The 18,052-nt window shown below is 40.6% G+C and overlaps 1 protein-coding gene across 3 annotated transcripts in view; it reads right to left on the bottom strand.

Moving 5' to 3' along the window:
- Window positions 1–4,391: 4,391 nt before the first annotated feature.
- Window positions 4,392–18,052, bottom strand: part of Npsr1 (neuropeptide S receptor 1) — a 191,206-nt gene continuing 177,545 nt past the window's right edge. For 2 of the 3 annotated variants that reach the window (XM_026387631.2, XM_077796778.1), the window contains 3 exons: window positions 8,710–8,796; window positions 5,330–5,510; window positions 4,392–4,482 (listed from right to left, as the gene is read on the bottom strand). In XM_026387631.2, the coding sequence (XP_026243416.2) occupies window positions 4,392–4,482; window positions 5,330–5,510; window positions 8,710–8,796 (359 nt within the window). Of the gene's footprint in view, window positions 4,483–5,325; window positions 5,511–8,709; window positions 8,797–18,052 lie in introns of those variants that run through there. The other variant, XM_077796776.1, reaches the window with a different exon arrangement.

Below are 18,052 nucleotides of genomic sequence, written 5' to 3'. Positions count from 1 at the left end.
CTAACTTCGTGGGACATGTTTTATTAATTGATTTGAATCTTTCTTCTTGCCCCTTACATATTGTATCACACACTTGTATATATATATATATATATATATATATATATATATATAGCCATTATCTTTCAGTACAGTTGTTTTCTGATTTTCATGTTTTCTTCTTTGACAATGCTATTTAGAAACATATTTCCTAATTTCCAAACCCCTGGGATTTTTCTAGTTTTCTCTCTATTCCTCACTTTTAACATAATTGCATTGTGATCAGAAAAACTAGACTGTATGAATTCAATCTTGTTTGATGGCCTAGTGTATGGTCAACTTTTATAACTGCTTTACATGTGCTTGAAAAAAAAAGTGTCTACTCTGGGGTGGCAGGGTGGTGCTCCGCCTGTGTTCCTAGTGTCAGAACTGTGCACACCCGTCTTAATTTTGGTCTGCTTTAATTAATGGAATTAAGTGTGATAAAATTCCCCATAGTCTGACAATGTTTTAAAGAATAGATTTGGATACCATGTTTTTAAATGCCCAGAAACTTAGAATTACTATTTCATCTTAATAAACTAAACCATTTATCATAATGAATGATCCTTATTTTTCTCTACTGCTTTTTGCCTTTAAATTTATTCATTCTTTGTCATTATCACCTCTTAGTTACTGTTTCCATAGACTATCTTGATCCAGTCTATTATTTTTAAGCTTTCTTTATCCTTATACTTTAGGCATGTCTTTTATGAATAATAGATAGTTGTTGTTTGTTTTTAATCTAGTCTGATGATCATTGATTATTAACTGGACCATGAAATCTCTTTGCATTTGTTATAATTACTGATATACTTGGATAAAACCAATCTTCTTATATACTTCCTATTGGTCTCAATTGTTCTGTGTCTTCTTTCTTTCCTTGCCTTTTTTTTTTTTTTTTTTTTTGATTCATTGATTTCACTTCAGGAGTCTCCAAGCAGACAGAAACCTATGAGACTAGATGATCCAAGGCCTCATCCCTTGAACATTCTATGAGAATGAAATTGCACTTTTATTTTTATTTTTTTAATTTATACATGACAGCAGAGTACATTACAATTCTTATTACACTAATAGAGCACAATTTTTCATATCTCTGGTTGTATACAAAGTATACTTACACCAATTTGTGTCTTTATACATGTAATTTGGATAATAATGTCCATCACATTCCACCATCATTTCTAACCCCATACTCCCTCCCTTCCCCTCTCACTTTTAAAGTGTTAACTGAACCAGCCCTGTTGTGGATAATGAATTCTTAAAATGAGATTACAGAGAAATGAGGCATAGGATTTTCATGTTTCCAAAAACAAAAAGGATGGCCCCCTAAAGAGTTAGGGCCAACTCTTTACAATCAAATGCAATTGAAAAGTCATAGGGAACACTGGTAGCTCTCCATATAAGATGAGGTATATTCAAATCATGATGAAAACAAAATAAAACTGTGGCTGCCAGCAGGTCTCTAACTTATTTAAGAGGATTTTAGAAGATCAGATCACTTCGTTTCCTATTAAAATGCTTTAGTTTTCCTATGTCCACAGCAGACTCAGGCATTTGTGATTGATGTAAAAGCAGGAGGCAAGGTCATTTCTGTATGTGTGTATACAGAGTTGTCTGAATGAAATTAGGAAGTAAGCTTAAGCTGCATATTGGTCTGGTTTAAGGGGGACACTTTTTTCTCATGATTAATCACAAATAAAATTCATTAAAATTTATTATCATTTTCTTTGGGAAAAGGAATGGGAGATATGGCTTGATGAAATCCAAGTTCAATTAAATTATGCTTCACATATGCCCTGAAAGAAGAGAAGCTTTTACCATTCATATTTAATTTAGTTCAGTAAAGTGGAGAGACTTATTTTCTATAGTGTGGCTGAGTATATTAAGCACATCTACTCTTGTTATCCTAAATTTCCACCTGTCCCTGAAGCTATGAGATAATGTAACCCTCTTTGACATCTTAGCGTGGGAAGTAAGCACCTTTATTTATATACCATCCACTAGCTTCTTTGGTCCCACTTGGCCATCAAAGGCTATAAAAAGTGACACCATCACCCTAAACTTCTAATTTTCTCTAAGAGCTCAAACTATTTCCTGGGAAATGATATTTCTCTGAGTTCCTAGTGATAGATAGGGAAATTACACCTCTAAAGGGCAAATGACTAAGCTTTGAGTTACTGAGTCATTGGTTTCTTGGGGAGAGAATCCCAGAAGCTCCCTCTCCAGATGGACTTTACTGCAATATCAGAGCCTGGATCTGTAAGGGCCCCCAAGATCCTCTGCTCCAGCCTTATTTTGGTCCCATCTTACAGATGAGACAATTGATGCCCAGGGGCATGAAATAATTCTCCCAAGGTCATGAGACTAATGAGTACTATTGTTGCCATAATGTTTAAATCAGGTTTTCCCAAGCCAAGCAAATTAATATAAGGCAAGTTTCATTTTAATGGCATCTCATCCTGCAGCAATCTGTCCCATTATCTTACTGATCTCCAGTCTTCTCAGGGCATGAGAAACAGAGCATCACAACAGCTATAAATCGCATTCAGAGTTCATAAGATCACAAAGCCCCTCACTGCACTCTCTCTTCAACTTATGAATCTTCTGATGGATGAGGTAGGCATGTGACGTCTTTTGCAGACCAGAACTTGACAGAGATTGAAAGCATCTGTCAAGAGAACCTGGGCCTCCTGTTTTGCTGTCTAGGACACCTGCCAGATTCTGCTCTGTTAATTGGCTTCTGTGCAGGCAGCTATTTTAGCAACAATTCTGTGGGTCTTCTGTGGCACATCTTGATTTAAAAGGAAATGTTGAAAAGCACTTCTCAACCACTCAAAGCATCCAGGGTTGCTCAAGTTTAGCTGATTGGACAGAGAAGAAAGCAGTCTTCAAAACTGGTGTGTAGACATAAAACTAGATTATTCAGCTTCCTCATGTTCAGAGAATAATTTTCAGAGAGATGGTGTGTCTGATTTCTGTCTAAAAAGATACTTTCCCTAAGGTCAGATGGAATTGAAATGAGGATTTATGGAAAAAAAATGCCACCATGACCTTAAACATGCAGCCTTTGAGTTGATACCATAATGAGGAATGGAGTGCTATTAAAATATACTGAACATTTTAATGATTCCACTAGCAGTCAGCCAAAAAAAAAAAAAAAAAAAGATTTCAACTCTGGAAGAGAGGATTTTGCCAAGGAGATTTTAATGTCAAGAATGTATGTGAAGCTAAAAATAAGGTTCTCATGCGCATCCCAGAGCCGTGGGTGGGGATGTATACATAATCAAATTTAATTATTCCATTTCCACTTATAGAAAAATCTAAAGGAAAAAAATTAACTTTAAAACATTTAGTCATATTTCACTTGGATTATGCTTATAAATACCAAACCCCAGACCTGTCAAAATAAACCCCACCAGTGCTTCTTGGCAGAGGTGTTAGATAGACACAGACTACAGCATGCAAAACTGGTAAAGAGCTTACAGAATCGTCATGCCTGGAAAAAACACAGGAACTCAGCTCCTATCTGAAGAGAGGATCCGAGGGCTACAAGGGGTAGAAGTGACCCTGAGTGTGAGCAATGGAATTCAGAGTGACCCAAACACTAGATACAGAGGGAAGAGCCTTCAGAGATACTCAAAGATCCCTGAATTCCAGGTCTCAGCTCTATGGGGCTGGAGGTGAAGGACCCATGGTTTCCTATCACAGTATTTTTCCCATCAGAGAAAATACCCTTACACTTGATCTTGTTAAGGAGGGTTAGTAGTTTTTTTCGTTCCATGAATTGCTTGTTGATACAACAGAAGTGTGAGTTTAGCTGCTGCCAATGAGGACATGCAAAGCACCAGTGTCTGAAAGTAAATTTGTTGGCATTTCAGGGGCAAACTTCCTTTTGGCTACAACCACCAAACCTCCAATCCAAAACTGGGGGATAAAAAGTCTAGTCTTTGTTAAGTCTTTTATTTACTTTTAAAATTATAATTAGAAGATTTATGGATAACTTTGCTGTTTTCCTTTTGTCCCTTCTGCTTGTCTGTCTCCTTGCTCACCCAAACCAGGACCTTGGGCTAGTACCGTCTCTGTCCATTGGGTTTGGGTATGGCCAAAGGAAGGAGGGCTGGAAATCACAAGAGAGGAAGAGAAAAGTGTCTTTCCTGGTTCCCGTGGATAGTTGGTGAGTTGGTTTTGGCTAATACTTGCCATTGCAGATGACACACCCTCATTAGAACATGTATCTTGCACATTCCCAAGTGATGAGAGGAGCAGGGTGGAGAAATCGGCTCAGGCTCCTTGCACATACACAAGCTGGTTGTGGGGACCTAGAAGAGCTCATGAGACTCAGCCTACAACTGCAATTGTCCAAGGGTCTAGATGAATTCTGGCTTGGACAGAATCTGCATCTCATGTCTTACCGTTATTTCTCGGCATGTCATTCTAGAGCCTTGTGATCTTTGCTCCCTAGAGAAAGTCAGAATAAAGCAGTAAGGGAAAATAATTTGTCCTGATGTAAAGGAAAGTAGAGATACTAAGAGATAATTGTTAATGAAGAATTATTAAAGATCAGACAACGGATAGACACTTGACAGGTAATATCCTGACCTTCCCTCTCCACCACTTGCAGACCTTTGGTCAGCACCAAACCCCAGTGGACAGAAACACTATTGGCCAAGAAGACACCACTATTTGCCCGATTTTACACAGGAGAAAACTAAAGTTTTTAGAAGTTAAAAAACTTAGATCACACATAGCTATGGGTAAACAATGGCAGGATTTAAACTTCTGTCAGTGGTATTAAGTCCAAACCTTAAACCATTCCACTATTCTATTTCCTATTAATTTCTCTACCTTCTTCCTAGCCTGTGCAGGAAAACAGGTGAAACCCAACAGAATGACAATAGTTATGGAAGGGATTTAGTTTTAGCTCTGCTACTAGTTATTCATATAACCTCATTTCATCTGTGAGCCTTACTTTGTTTAGCTATAAAATAGTAAAGATGTTCCATTTCCTGTTACCATGATAGAATTATATTGAAGCAATTCATATAGAGAAACTTTAAACAAAATAAAGACCTTCTAAATGTGTCATGATTAAGGCCATTATTATAGGAAGTGGTATAGAAGAAAGAGCACTGACTGTAGCCCAATCTGGGTTAAATTCTGTCACACTAGTGGAAATTTTCTGATCTCTCATGTCTCATCTATAAAACAGTGAGACTGTCACCTGCCTTGGGATGAATAAAACCCACGCTGGAGTCAGAATGTGGTGGCCATCTGTGTGTCTGACCCAGGTAAGAGTACCACTTACCTGCAGGGATAGCAGATGGAGCCGCTGAAAATACAGTAGATGAGGGGGTTGATGGCACTATTCAGTGCTGGCAGGTTCTGAATGATCACGGAGGCATAAAAACGCTCCTTGGTGTCTGGAAGGAGGTTGAAATTGTCCAAAATGTCAAAGAGGAAGTATGGGCTCCAACAGCAGATGAAAGCTGGGGAGAAGTGAACCATTAGGCACCACAGAGGCTACAGCTGAGGGGTCTCTTTTTAGTTGGCCCTCATGGGAGTTTCAACTGGGAGGATTCGGGCATCTGGAATCTTTCAGAGATGTTTTAGGGCTGTGCATGCAGTTTAGAAAAGTTGTTTGCGTTGATGTTGATGACATGAAAATACCAGAAAACATCCAACTAATACCCCTGTCCAAACAGATAGGTGTGTGGAAGACCCTGATTCTGCTTGGCTCCAAATCCTCAAAGAAAATGAGTGAGATGTGGGAATCCAGAGTGTGAGGGTTAATTTTATGTGTCAACTTGACTGGGCCCCTGGCTGCCCAGATATTTGGCTAAACGTTATTCTGGATGCATCTCTGAGGCTGTTTTCAGATGAAATTCACACTTGAATCAGTGGACTAAGAAAAGCAGAGTGCCCTCCTTAGGTTGGGTGGGCTTCATCCAATCTCTTGAGGGCTTGAATAGAAAAATACAGCTGAGTGACAAACGATTCACTCTCTCTGCTTGACTGTCTTTGAGCTAGGACATTGGTCTTCTACTTCATGCTTGGAGTCACACTGGAACTTAAATAATTAATTCTTTTGTTGTCAGACTTTTGAACTCAGACTTGGATTAGAACTTAGACCATTGTCTCCTGATTCTCTAGCTTATCAACTGCTGATCTTCAGACTTCTTAGCCTCCATAATCATATATAAAAAATAATCAAATATATATAAAATAAAGCAAAATCAATCAATCTATCTATCTATCTATCTATCTATCTCTTCATATTTCCCTAGAGAGCATAGACTAATACAGAGCAACATACTCTGGGGTTTCCTGAACACTCACGTGTGCTGCCCTACTGTCTGGGTACAGCTTTGCCACTCTTCTCTCCCAAACAACTTTCCCACCCACAAGATTTTTCTAAGAGTAGGAGCAAATGGACTTCTTCAGCCAGCTGGATGCTGGGAAATTTTTCTTCCATAATTGTTCAAGAGGGATTCTGTAACTTGCTTGGGAGTTTTGAAATAAGGAATTAGTTCATGATGATGGCAGTGTATTAAATGGGGCCCATTCAAACAAAAACAGCAATGAGAATTCTGGACCCTGGGTAGTTAACCCCAACATTGGCTCAGAAAAGTGGTTCTGGGATATCAAGGGTAAAACTGCATTGTGTGTGTGTGTGTGTGTGTGTGTGTGTGTGTGTGTGTGTGTTGAGAGAGAGAGAGAGAGAGAGAGAGAGAGAGAGAGAGAGAGAGAGAGAGAGAGAGAGAGAGAGAGAGAGAGAGAGAGAGAGAGAGAGAGATTGTCACAGGGATGCCCATCCTACTGTATAGTATAGGCAGCAGCCCAACCAGGAAAAACTTGTTTCATGCTCCAAACATTTTTCATATGTCCAACTGGACATTGGTTGGTTTATAATTACCCCCAGGCTAGAAACCCAATTCTCATATATGTACATGGATATTTTTAATAAAAAGTGAATTTTTCAGAAATGTAATTTCCTTATAAGTGGAGGAATGATTAATTTGGAACTTTACCATGGTTCATTTGTCTGCTTAGAAAATCAAGTCACTGACAGCAATACTATATCTTTATGCCTCCATGAAAACACACCTGTATTGGTTTTTATTCGTAGCTATTACGATGTTCAGGTGTAAGCATCTGATTACTTCATTATTCTTCTCATGTAGCTGTGGCCACATAGTGACATGTCAAAATTGGTGTTATTTTATTATAAATTACTTTATTTCTACTCTTACTTTAGATAATTGTTGGAGTAGTACACTGATTTTTTTTAACCATACAAGGCAGAATGTATTATACATGCCATTTTAGGTGATAAAGAGGCATTACAAAGTGTTTGTTATAGAAAGGGCCATTTTGGTCTGCCAACACTCACTGACCCTCTCATGGGCATACCTGCTTGCAGACTGAAAGGATCTTGTAGGGGCTAGAAATATGGTCCCTGATAAAGGCTTATGGGGTTCTGAAATACATGTATAAACATGAATTTCCCAGCTCAATATCCAGGGAATATGCATCTGATTCTGATTGGGAAGGCAAAGAGAGCCTTTGATGTACTTCAGAAACCTCTGAGAAAGGCTTCTCAGGGCCTGGTGAGTGGTATGCACTTTCTCCCCAGTTCCGCCTGCGGTGTTGTTTTGTGCCCATATTCTGCTGGCTGAGTCACACTGTTTGTGGTCTGTTTGGCATTTTGCAGTTGCATTTTAGAAAGGAGAGACAGGCTGCTCTGGTGATTTGACATGCAGCTAATGCTCTCCTGGAGCTTCTAAGAGCTGCCAGAGGAGCCTGGAGGAGGGTGTTTCAGCTAAATAAAAAGGAGATAGCACAAATCCCTTTTCTTCTTGTGAATCTCGATTCATTTGCTCATTTAACACATATTAATTGAGTAGTGTATGGGGAACCCTATTTTAGTCTTTGCTGATAACAATAATGTAAATAACAAAAGCAGGTCACTGTCCTCATGGATTTATTGCTCTAGCAAGGGAGATAGTAAGTAGAGTGTGTGTGTGTGTGTGTGTGTGTGTGTGTGTGTGTGTGTAGATAGAAGTAGGGACCATGAAGAAGTGAAGGGACCATGAAGATAAACACGTTAGGGTAAGGCTAGAGGAGGGTTATTTTAGAAGACTTGCCAATGAGGCTGAAGGAAATGTCATTGTTAGGGAACAAACCAAGGTGGGGAAGGAAGCCATGCATTCATCCAAGAGGAGAAAATTTCAGACAGGAAGGTGCAAGGTGACTTTATGGAATGTTAAAAATAGAGAGAAAGGAAAGGAAAGGTGCATGGAAGTTAAATATCCAGAAGAAATGGAATGCACTTCTATCTCACCTTTGCTGTTTTCAGCCCTAGAGGACAGTGTGTATTAAAGGAAGCACCTGAGTTAACAGGGCGATCTTGGCATAAACAGCTAATTAGGTCCTAATCTAATTTACTCCCAAGTTATGCAACACAGAGTTTTAATGGGTGACTTTATTCATAAGGAGAAAGATTAGGAACCAAATGTTGGCCCTTGAAAGAAGCCCAGATGGACTGATGAGTCTCACACATTACTTTCCAAGCAGATAAAGATAGAAGTGCTATACACAAACTCCTTCCTTTTATGGGCTTCCTGCAACTAGTTTGGTTTTGAAACATTTATACGGTTTTGCAATCCAAGGAGGGACATTGCTTACCAAGGATGATGACAATGCTGTACTTGATGGCCTTAATTTTTGCCTTTGAGATGAGCCCTCGATTGTAGCTGGTGCACAGTTTCCCATCTGTAGATACAACAGGTGAATGGTCAACTGGAGTGCTCAAGATGTGTCAATTTCTGTTTCTACCAGTAGAAACTTTGAAGGTTAGACCTGTGGCTTTCAATGGATGGGACCACTTATGTCCTGCTTGCCTATGACTAGAAGGCTTTCCTCAGATAGTTTTAGGGTGAAAATGGCTCAAGGATGGTTGCTGGAAACTGCTCAGTTTGAAACTTAACACATTATGCGAATGCTGTGGGATGCAGACATGGTCAGATGGTCTGAATCAGCTGCAGCTGGAATTAGACCATGTGACCAGAGGGGAAGAGACCTTCTCTGTTGGGGACTGTTTTCCCGAACTCCATGCTATGCCAAGACTCTTATATATTTGCTTCGGCAACCTGAGCAAAAGTCATTTTGCTAGGATGGTCATCCCAGACCAACTCATTCATCTAACTCAGAAACTTTACTCAACAAAATTCAAGCTCAAAATCTCCCAACAAAAGCTCCAACACAAACAACTGGCATACATCTGAGCTTGGATATAACTGTAATCGTATTGGGCTATCATGTGATAGTAAAACACTTGTGGGAGGGGTGAAATAAGAATTCACTACAATATAAGCTAGAGGAGCCCAGGAGTTTTGTTTTCTCCATTTATGTAATACTGATACGAATATAAAATGTTTACTTAACATTAATGAATCAATAATAACTTCTCATAGATGAGACAGGGGCAAAACATCATGGACAGAATTCAGTGCAATAAGAGGAGAGAGATGGTAAATTTGGGGGTGAAATGTTGGTCCTGGGTCCTTTGCTTCTGTGAAAGAGATTTTCCTGTTAGAACTTTACCAGCTCATATGGTACCTTCTAAGAAATTTGGAAAAGGTCTCCTTCCTTTGGATGGACACAGACCTGCCCCAGAACATACCTCAGGGAGGGAACAGGGAAAAAAAGCCAGCCTCCCTTCTTACATGATTCAACTTGGTGCGATTGAGTTGGACAAAATGGTTCAGCCCTAGTAACAGCCCAGCTCAGAGGCCCAGTCAGCATCTAAGCCAAATGGGGCAAGGCTGTTGTCCACTAGGGAGGCCAACTTCAGTTGGAAAATGCTGAGAACATCGAGTCAATTTTGAATGACATGAGAGGGATTCCACAGGAAAGATGGAGGTGCAGGTACAGCACTGGGAGAGATAGGGAAAGCAGAGGGAGCATTCTCAGCCGAGACATGAAACAAGAAAAGTGGAGGATGTGTTAGGACCATGGTGAGTCATCTTGTTTGGATGTAGCCTGCAAGTGCGTGGGGTTTGAGGGTGCAAAGAAGAACTGAGCTGGGAAGACCTTGAATATCTTTGAAGAAGTCTGTGCCGAATTTCTGAGGCAGCAAGTTTCAAACATTTTTGTAGTGTGAATATTTCTTCATTGAAAAGGACACACTATTACAAATGATAACAGGTTTTTAGGTGCAAATAACTAAAATACTTATAATCGATTCTTATTTCTTAAGGCATACCCCACAAGGTCACTCTTATTTATTTATTTATCTATTTATTTGTTGTGGTGCTGTGGATTGAACCAGGGCCTGTGCATGCAAGGCAAGCACTCTAACAACTAAGCTATATCCCCAGCCCAAGGCCACTCTTAAATATTGTTAAGGTCTTTAAATTATTCAGTGCATTTCCTAAAACCACAGAACCCAAGCACCGTAAGGCAGCAGATGCTTCAGAAACATTTATAGCAGTGGTTCTCAACTGGGTGTGATTTTTGCCTTCCAGAGGACTTGAGCAATGCCTAGACCCAATTTTGGTTGCCACAACTCTGTGTGTGTGTGTGTGTGTGTGTGTGTGTGTGTGTGTCCAGTGGGTAGAAGGGCCAGTAATGCAATTAGACATCCTTCAACATGCAGGACAGTCTTCTCTCCTTCAACAAAGAATTATACAGTACAAATTGTTGAAGGTGCAAAGGTTGAGAACCATGATTTCCAGGGTCGTATCTTGGGAGGGACGCAGGCTTCAGAGTCATACCTGAATCTACACTCCAGCTCCACCAATGACTGTCTGTGAATGCTTAGGCAAATAGCCTAAGGTTCCTAGTCTCAACTTCCCCATTTAAAAAATGAATCATAGAACAGTAACCTCACAGAGTTACTTTGAGAATTATAGTAAAATAATGTATTCGGGGTGCCAAGTTTCATGCTGGGATGTCAGTTACTCTGCCAATTGGGATGATGAAGTTTTAACTGCATTTTTAGGAGGAATATGAGCTTTCTCTTTATGGAAGAAAACATGAGATATTACTACCTTATACAATGTTATCTTTAGTCAACAGAAAATTACCAGGGTGGGATTATTCCTGTGGGAGACAAAGAAAGATGATAGCAGACCAAATTATATCTTTTTGAAGTGTCTCCACTTGCTGGTCCTAGGTGACAGCTGGGTTCTAAACAGTGTGTAACAGCTGGGTTTTAAAGACATAGTTGGTCATTCCAAAAAGTTTTTGAAAATGACATTTGTGCTCTGAAATCTGTTTAAAATGGAAACTCAAAATACTTTCCACAAGGCTACTAGGTGACAATATAATCAACTACCTTGCTCTCCGATCTGCCAATGAGATCAGTGAAAAGCGTCTTTAATCTGACCACTTCAGGAAATGCAAAGCCCCAGCTTCCAAAGATGGCTCTTCAAAGAGAGCTGAGCTACAAAATGCCGGTAATTCTCCTTTATTGGGAGATAAAAGGATTATTTCTACTCAGGCTTTGCTGCGGAGCTGGAGTGAAAAGCAGTGAAATTCAGCTGTCACTGTGCATTAATGGCTTGGGCAGCCTGGAGGCAGTGGACCTACTAGATCTGAGACTGAAAGGAACACATTATTTAGACTGTTTAGTTCCAGGGTGAATCCCCAGTGGGGTCCCTGCCCCAAATATAGTCTCCAAATGGCCAGTTCCAACTCTCAACTTTCTCCAGGCTTCAGGCCCCTAACTGAGCTGCTGGGAGCCCATTCTTCATGTGGGCTGAACACCTGAAGCTGGAGCGATGGGTCCCTTTGGATTTTAAAGCAGGCAAAAATTCATTCCTGCCAGGTGGGGAGGTCCATCTGTGGGCCTATAGTAAGTGCAAGTGATTTGTTTAGAAACAAGGAAGCCTTACTGGCAATATTTTAAAATAAGTATGTTTCCTGTGTTGGAAAATTTGTGTCCTTCAGGTTGATTTAAAAAATTGAATACACTTTCTTAGTAATTTTTCCAGATTACTAAAAGTTTTAAAGTTTAAACATTTATTTTTAATTATTTGTGACTTTTTATTTCCAAATATAAACCTGAATGCTCCCAGAAATCATTAGTTAAATTTGTGTGTGTGTGTGTGTGTGTGTGTGTGTGTGTGTGCATTTGACCTCCTCTGCTTAGCTGTAGGGGACTGGGCATTTTCTTCCCAGGATTCTTTTGACTTTTTGGTTTCTCCGGTAAACTCAAGGGGGGTGGAGTGGTCTCCAAGTGTTCCCGGATCTTCCCCTGGCCACCACCTGTGCCTCAGTGGTGACCTTATCTGAATCATGCTTTCCATGGTCCCTGCTGCTGCCCTGGGCAGCACCAGGCCACTCCACCCAGACCTCCCCTTTGTTATCCATCCCCTCTGGAGGGGCTGTGGCCGGGCACCATGTGCTTGGTAGCTGCAGTCACTTCTAAGCCACTCCTGCAAGTTCCCTTTATTAGAGTTTGTGCCCCTGGGCAGTTGCTTTGCTCTCTGTTCACTGCTCTTGGCCTCAGCTCTGTGTCTGGGTTGTGAATTATTCAGCATTGCTGCTCTTTCCTGGGATACCTGCTCTCAAAGTGCTTCTGCAGGAAACAAGTACATGTCTTCACTCCTCTGTGTTCTGAGGCTAGGGGCTCCTGTAGTAGCCACCTCACCTAAGTTCCCAGGGCTTTCTGCCTCCTTAGCTTCACAGTCAGCTTTGCCCTCCACAGCTGTTGACAAGAGGCTGGGGTGATTAGGTTGGAGCAGTCATGGGTGACCCAGAACTTATATCTCCTTTTGACCTTAAGGCCCTTGGAGGACTTATTCCACCCCCTGCTTTTTTTCCTCACCAAGTGCTGCCTTTCTCCCCATTAGCTCGACATACCTGCATATATTTGAACTTTCAGGTTAAATTCCTTTTGAGTTATTTTCCCAAAAAGAGGTTTTCAGCCCAGTGCCAACTGTAGGTCACAGTCAGATCTGAAAGGTATCACCTGACGTACCAGTTAGCCATGTCTGCACCTCAGTTCTTAGCTCAGGCAAAACCAGGAATCCAGGCAGGCCTTTAATAATGCAGAGATGAGTGAGCTGTCCATCAAACCCTTTCCTTCTCTGGGGCATGCAGCTATACTATGTTCCCCAACTGCCTTTTTGGCAGGTTATAGTCATGAGACTAAGTTCTGCTTTAGGGGACTAGGGGAAGAATTGATGTCTCTCCTCCCCAGATCTGACTCCAATAAGCCACAGAGAAACCCTCCACTTTTCATCCCACCCCTGCCTTCTGCACGCAGGTGCTGAGGAATACCTTAAGTAGCCCTTTGTTAAATGTAGCAGAATTTTCACCTACTTGAATTTTTGACCGTATGGAACGATGCCCTTCCCTTTGGCCTTTACTGCCATTTGGAATTTAATTGAGCAAGAGATAAACCTAGGTTTTGTTAAGGGTATTGGTGTTTCGGAGTTGACACAGTTGCTTGCTTGTGTTTTCCTAACTAAAACAGAAACTGGTACCTTACATGCAATGTTGTCTTGATAAAAGTCTAACATGTGGCACTGGCTATGTGGGCAGGCAGCAGGTGGCAAGGACACTGAGACTGGAAGCTGGGACTCTAGCGATCCATTTGTTAGAAGTGCCACGTATGATGCCTGGGAAGGCAGACTGTGTCTACTGAGCCTGGATCCCAGGGGGTGAGGTTGGTAAAGTGAATTTTAATAGTGCCTATTGATTGTTACCAGCTGTGTTTAGCAAGGAATTGGGAAAAAGAAATGAACTCAGATAAGAGTTAGTTGGTTTATGAGTAAAAATAAAAGGAGTTTGAGAAAGTCCCCCAATTTGGGATCTTGCAGAATGGCAAATGCCAACAGCTTCTAGTCTCAAAGATCCTGGCTACGTACTTTGTGTGGGTCAAGGCAAAATGAAAATGGAAACAGAACATGAAACCAAACATGAGCCTTTCTTTTTTTGGTGTGTGTGTGTGTGTGGGCGTGTGTGTGTGTGTGTGTGTGTGTGTGTGTGTGTGTGTGTATACCAGAAATTGAACTCAGGGGCACTCGACCACTAGTCACCTCCCTAGACCTATTTTGTATTTTATTTAGAGACAGGGTCTTGAGTTTCTTAGCACCTCGCTTTTGCTGAGGCTGGCTTTGAACTGGAAGTCCTCCTGCCTCAGTCTCCACTGGGATTACAGGCATGTGCCACCGTGCTGGGCATGAGCCTTTCTTAAATGCACAGGTCCTAGCCAATAAACCTGGCCCTGGTCTCCAATTTAAGCTATAACACTGAGAGATTTTAATTAGAAAATATCCATTAAAATTTATTCTTAAAGCAAAGATCAGACTAGGGATGTGGCCTCCCACTTATTGTTTCTGATGATCTTCAGCTAGTTTCCATCAAGTTGATGGGTAGGGATTGGTTGAGGAAGCACAGAAAAAAATTAGATCTGAGAATTTTATTAAGAAAAACGTTTTAATTATAGTTTCTAGCATGTAAAATCAGAAAGAAAATAGATAAGAGTCTACTAAGTTTTTGAAGAATTATATTTCCAAGGAAACCATAAACCATGAGATTCATATCTTTGCCAATACTTAGAATTATCAGATTTTTACAATTTTACTAATTCCGTGGTAGAAAGTTATTGAGATTTAAACATGTACTTTCCTGAGTACTGATGAAGTGCTGAATCTAATTTTTGGCTATTCCTGTTTCCCTTTGTGGTGATTTTTAAAATATTTGTCACTAAAAAATGTTCTTAAAATTGATTTTCAGTAGTTCTCCGTATATTCTGCATACTATCTTTTCCCAGGTATATGTGTTGTAAATAGCTTCTCCCAGTTCGTGCATTGATAGTTTATGTGTCAACAGAGTCAAATTTATGCATTTTTCCTTTTATAATTCAATGTATCATGTATCTTGTTGAAGAAAACCTCCTTTCCTCAATGTCATAAAGATACTGTCTGCTTTCATTTTGAAAGTCTTCATTTTCACATTTAAGTCTCTAAGTCCCTTGGAATTTGTTTTTGCTTATGGATGGAGGTAAAGATCTGATTTCATTTCTTTTCGTATGATCTTCTGACATCTATCAAGTTCTCATATATGTGCAGGTCTGTTTGGGGCTGTTTTATTTTCTATTTGTCTATTGTATTGTGCCAACACCACACTCTATTAACCACAGTGACTTTGTAATAAATCTTAACATTTGGTACAGCAAACCTCTTCTGCATTGTTCTGCTTCTCCAGGAATGTCTTGGCTATTGTTGGCTCTTGATTTTTTAGTGTATATTTTAAAAGCAGCTTATCAATCTCAATATACTAGTACAATCCATTTTTTTATTGGAACTGTATTAAATTTTCGATTGGTTGGGAAGGGTCATTGCTTTGTGATATTGAATCTTACTATCCACAAACATGTTATAATATTTATTTATTTGTATCTTGATACTTTTTTGAACATATTTTGTTAAATGTAGTTTATCTGTAGAGAGGCCATTGTATTGATGGTTACAGATGGGGATGCTAAGACCAAGTCTGCTTTCATTTTGAAAGTCTTCATTTTCACATTTAAATCTCTAAGTCCCTTGGAATTTGTTTTTGCTTATGGATGGAGGTAAAGATTTGATTTCATTTCTTTAATTATAGTTTCTAGCAATTAATGGGTTTATCTTAAATGTGTTAATCTAGACAGTGACAGAACTCTAACCCACTTTCTAATCTATGCCTTTTTTCCTTCACCCCATTCTGCCTCATTTAATCTGAAACATGCACTTTTGAGACAGCATGGATCACATCACATCTGACAAGCCATAACTGCTAGACCTAGTCCCATCCAGATATGTTATACTTGGTTTACTCTTTGGGTGAGCCCCCCACCCCCAGTCTCCTGCCTCCACGTGGGAAATGTTCTAGTTTATAGGACATTAAGAGCATGGATATAAGAGCATGCTCATTTTATGAAAGACCCTGTGCAAGGTTGGGAAATTGATCCACCTATCACCCTTTACACTTGTTTGGGGGAACGTCTTGAGATCATTTATAAACCAGTTTTGCTTTTTCTTTCAGTCTGCCTTTGAGTGGGAGAAAATAGACATTATTTGTCAGCAAGAAGAATGGTTCCTACATGAAGGATGGCTTGAATTTTGCAGCCAGTGTTTACAAAGTGAGCTTCTGTTCACACTAATCATTGCTAATGTCCTCTTGTTGATGAGCAATAATCCTGGCATGCCAGCACCACTGGAGTTCCTGTTTACCGGCCAACTCCAGCGTTGTTTGGCTGTTATGACAGATAGCAAATCAAGTGAGATCCATTTGTGAAGAAGACACAGAAAACATATAATCTTTTGAGAATACCAGCTGGCCTCATTCCAGAAGGAGGTCACTAATGGTCATAAAGGATAGAGACAATGAAAAATAGTGTAACAGGGATGCACAATTACATTAAAGAGTAAAAACTGTAGCATTTCTACCTCCAGGGAGGGCATTTCAATGGAAAAAAAAATCTCTAACCTTCAGTACTGAAGGTCGTTGGGGGGAGTCTAACAGTGCAGGGACTGGAAGATGTAGTAAAATCGAGTCAGGGGGGACTCTGGAGAGACACAGGACCTCAACCATAGTGAGAGGAGGATTTCTGGCAAAGAGGGGCAGGTAGCTGACAGCATGTGGAAACCTTCTGTCACCCCAAACTTCCAGAAGCATCAACTCTCTTCCCTCTTTTGAGTTGTCAACTCGTGGAAAACAAGGTGGGCTCCAAACTCCGAAGCCACAGCAGTGTAGGGAGCAGAAAGCTGGAGAAGGGGAGCCAGTGAGGTTGTGTGCTCAGAGGGGCAGGCAGGGAGGAGCAGGCCTGCCTGCTGGGATTGTAGAAACCACAGGACAGGGGCTTAAATGAATTTAATTATCTAAAAGTACTGGAAGATCTAGCTGTTTCAGCAAAGTTGGCCCTAAACATACCAGTCATGAGATTTTAAATATATCCAAATAAAAACTTCCGAAAATGAGACAGGGTGGTGCTCTGAAGGCAACAGGAGAGTGCCACAGAGGAAAGGCCATGCCAAAGACCTTGAGCTTGGATTTTAATCAAAAGCAGTTTTCTTTCTTTTTTTTTCTTTTAGTCATTCACCATTTTTATTTCTATAATGTTCTTCCTCCTGGGAGGATCCTAGCCTGATTTAGGCAAGAAAGCATGGGCTCTCTGGTCAACCATGTACATTCCTGGTCATGTCACATGCTACCCATAGAAACAAGCTTAACCTTTGAATCTTTTATCTGGAAAAGACAATCAATAAGACCACCTCCAGTGGTTTGTAGGGAGTAAAGGAGATAATGCATGGGAAGGATCTAGTGAAGTGGCTAAGAGTGAAGTGGCTAAGAGTGAAGTGGCTCTCCCTGTCCCTCTGGCCTGTGTGTCTGGGACACAAGGTCCTAGACTGCCAGCTGCCTGCAGTCAGGAACTTTGCTATGGACTCATTTGTCATTCTCAGTCCTTTTTACAACTCCTGGATGCAGAGCACTGCAGAACTGAATGGAATTCAGAGGAGAACATGAAGACTTACATCTCTACTCATTTTCCTAGGGAAAGAGACAGATCACCAGTGTCCAGTGACCCTTGTGAATCCTCTTGGTTGGCCCACATCACATGGGAAGAAGGAGCTTCTAAGAGGATGCAATAAGCTCCATCTTGGTCCAATGCAGGTGGGTTAACTCCATGTCTGAAAAGAAGAGGACTTATAGGGGGCCAAGTTGAGCCCCTCATTTTAATATCTTGAAGCCCAGAGAGGTTACATGACTTAGCAACTATCACATTATAACAAACATAAAACCAGCAGCCCTTTTTACTCTTTCTGGCTGTGTTTTCTCCAAGGTGGTACCTGAGTCAGGCCCAGGAAACTTGCTTGGGAAGCAGAGCCAGCCTCTAGGTCTCAGAGCTGTTGCTTAGGAGGTGTTGCATATCCAGGTTCACAGAAAGAAATTTGGGAAGGGTCCTAGCGAGCCAACTCAGGTGCAGACTAGTTTTAAGTTGGTGTGTTGAGGCATCGAGGAAAACATATGGACC

The sequence above is a fragment of the Urocitellus parryii genome, chromosome 3 (genome assembly GCF_045843805.1).
Source record: "Urocitellus parryii isolate mUroPar1 chromosome 3, mUroPar1.hap1, whole genome shotgun sequence".
NCBI lineage: Eukaryota > Metazoa > Chordata > Mammalia > Rodentia > Sciuridae > Urocitellus > Urocitellus parryii.
This window is presented reverse-complemented; position numbering and strand designations above follow the sequence as displayed.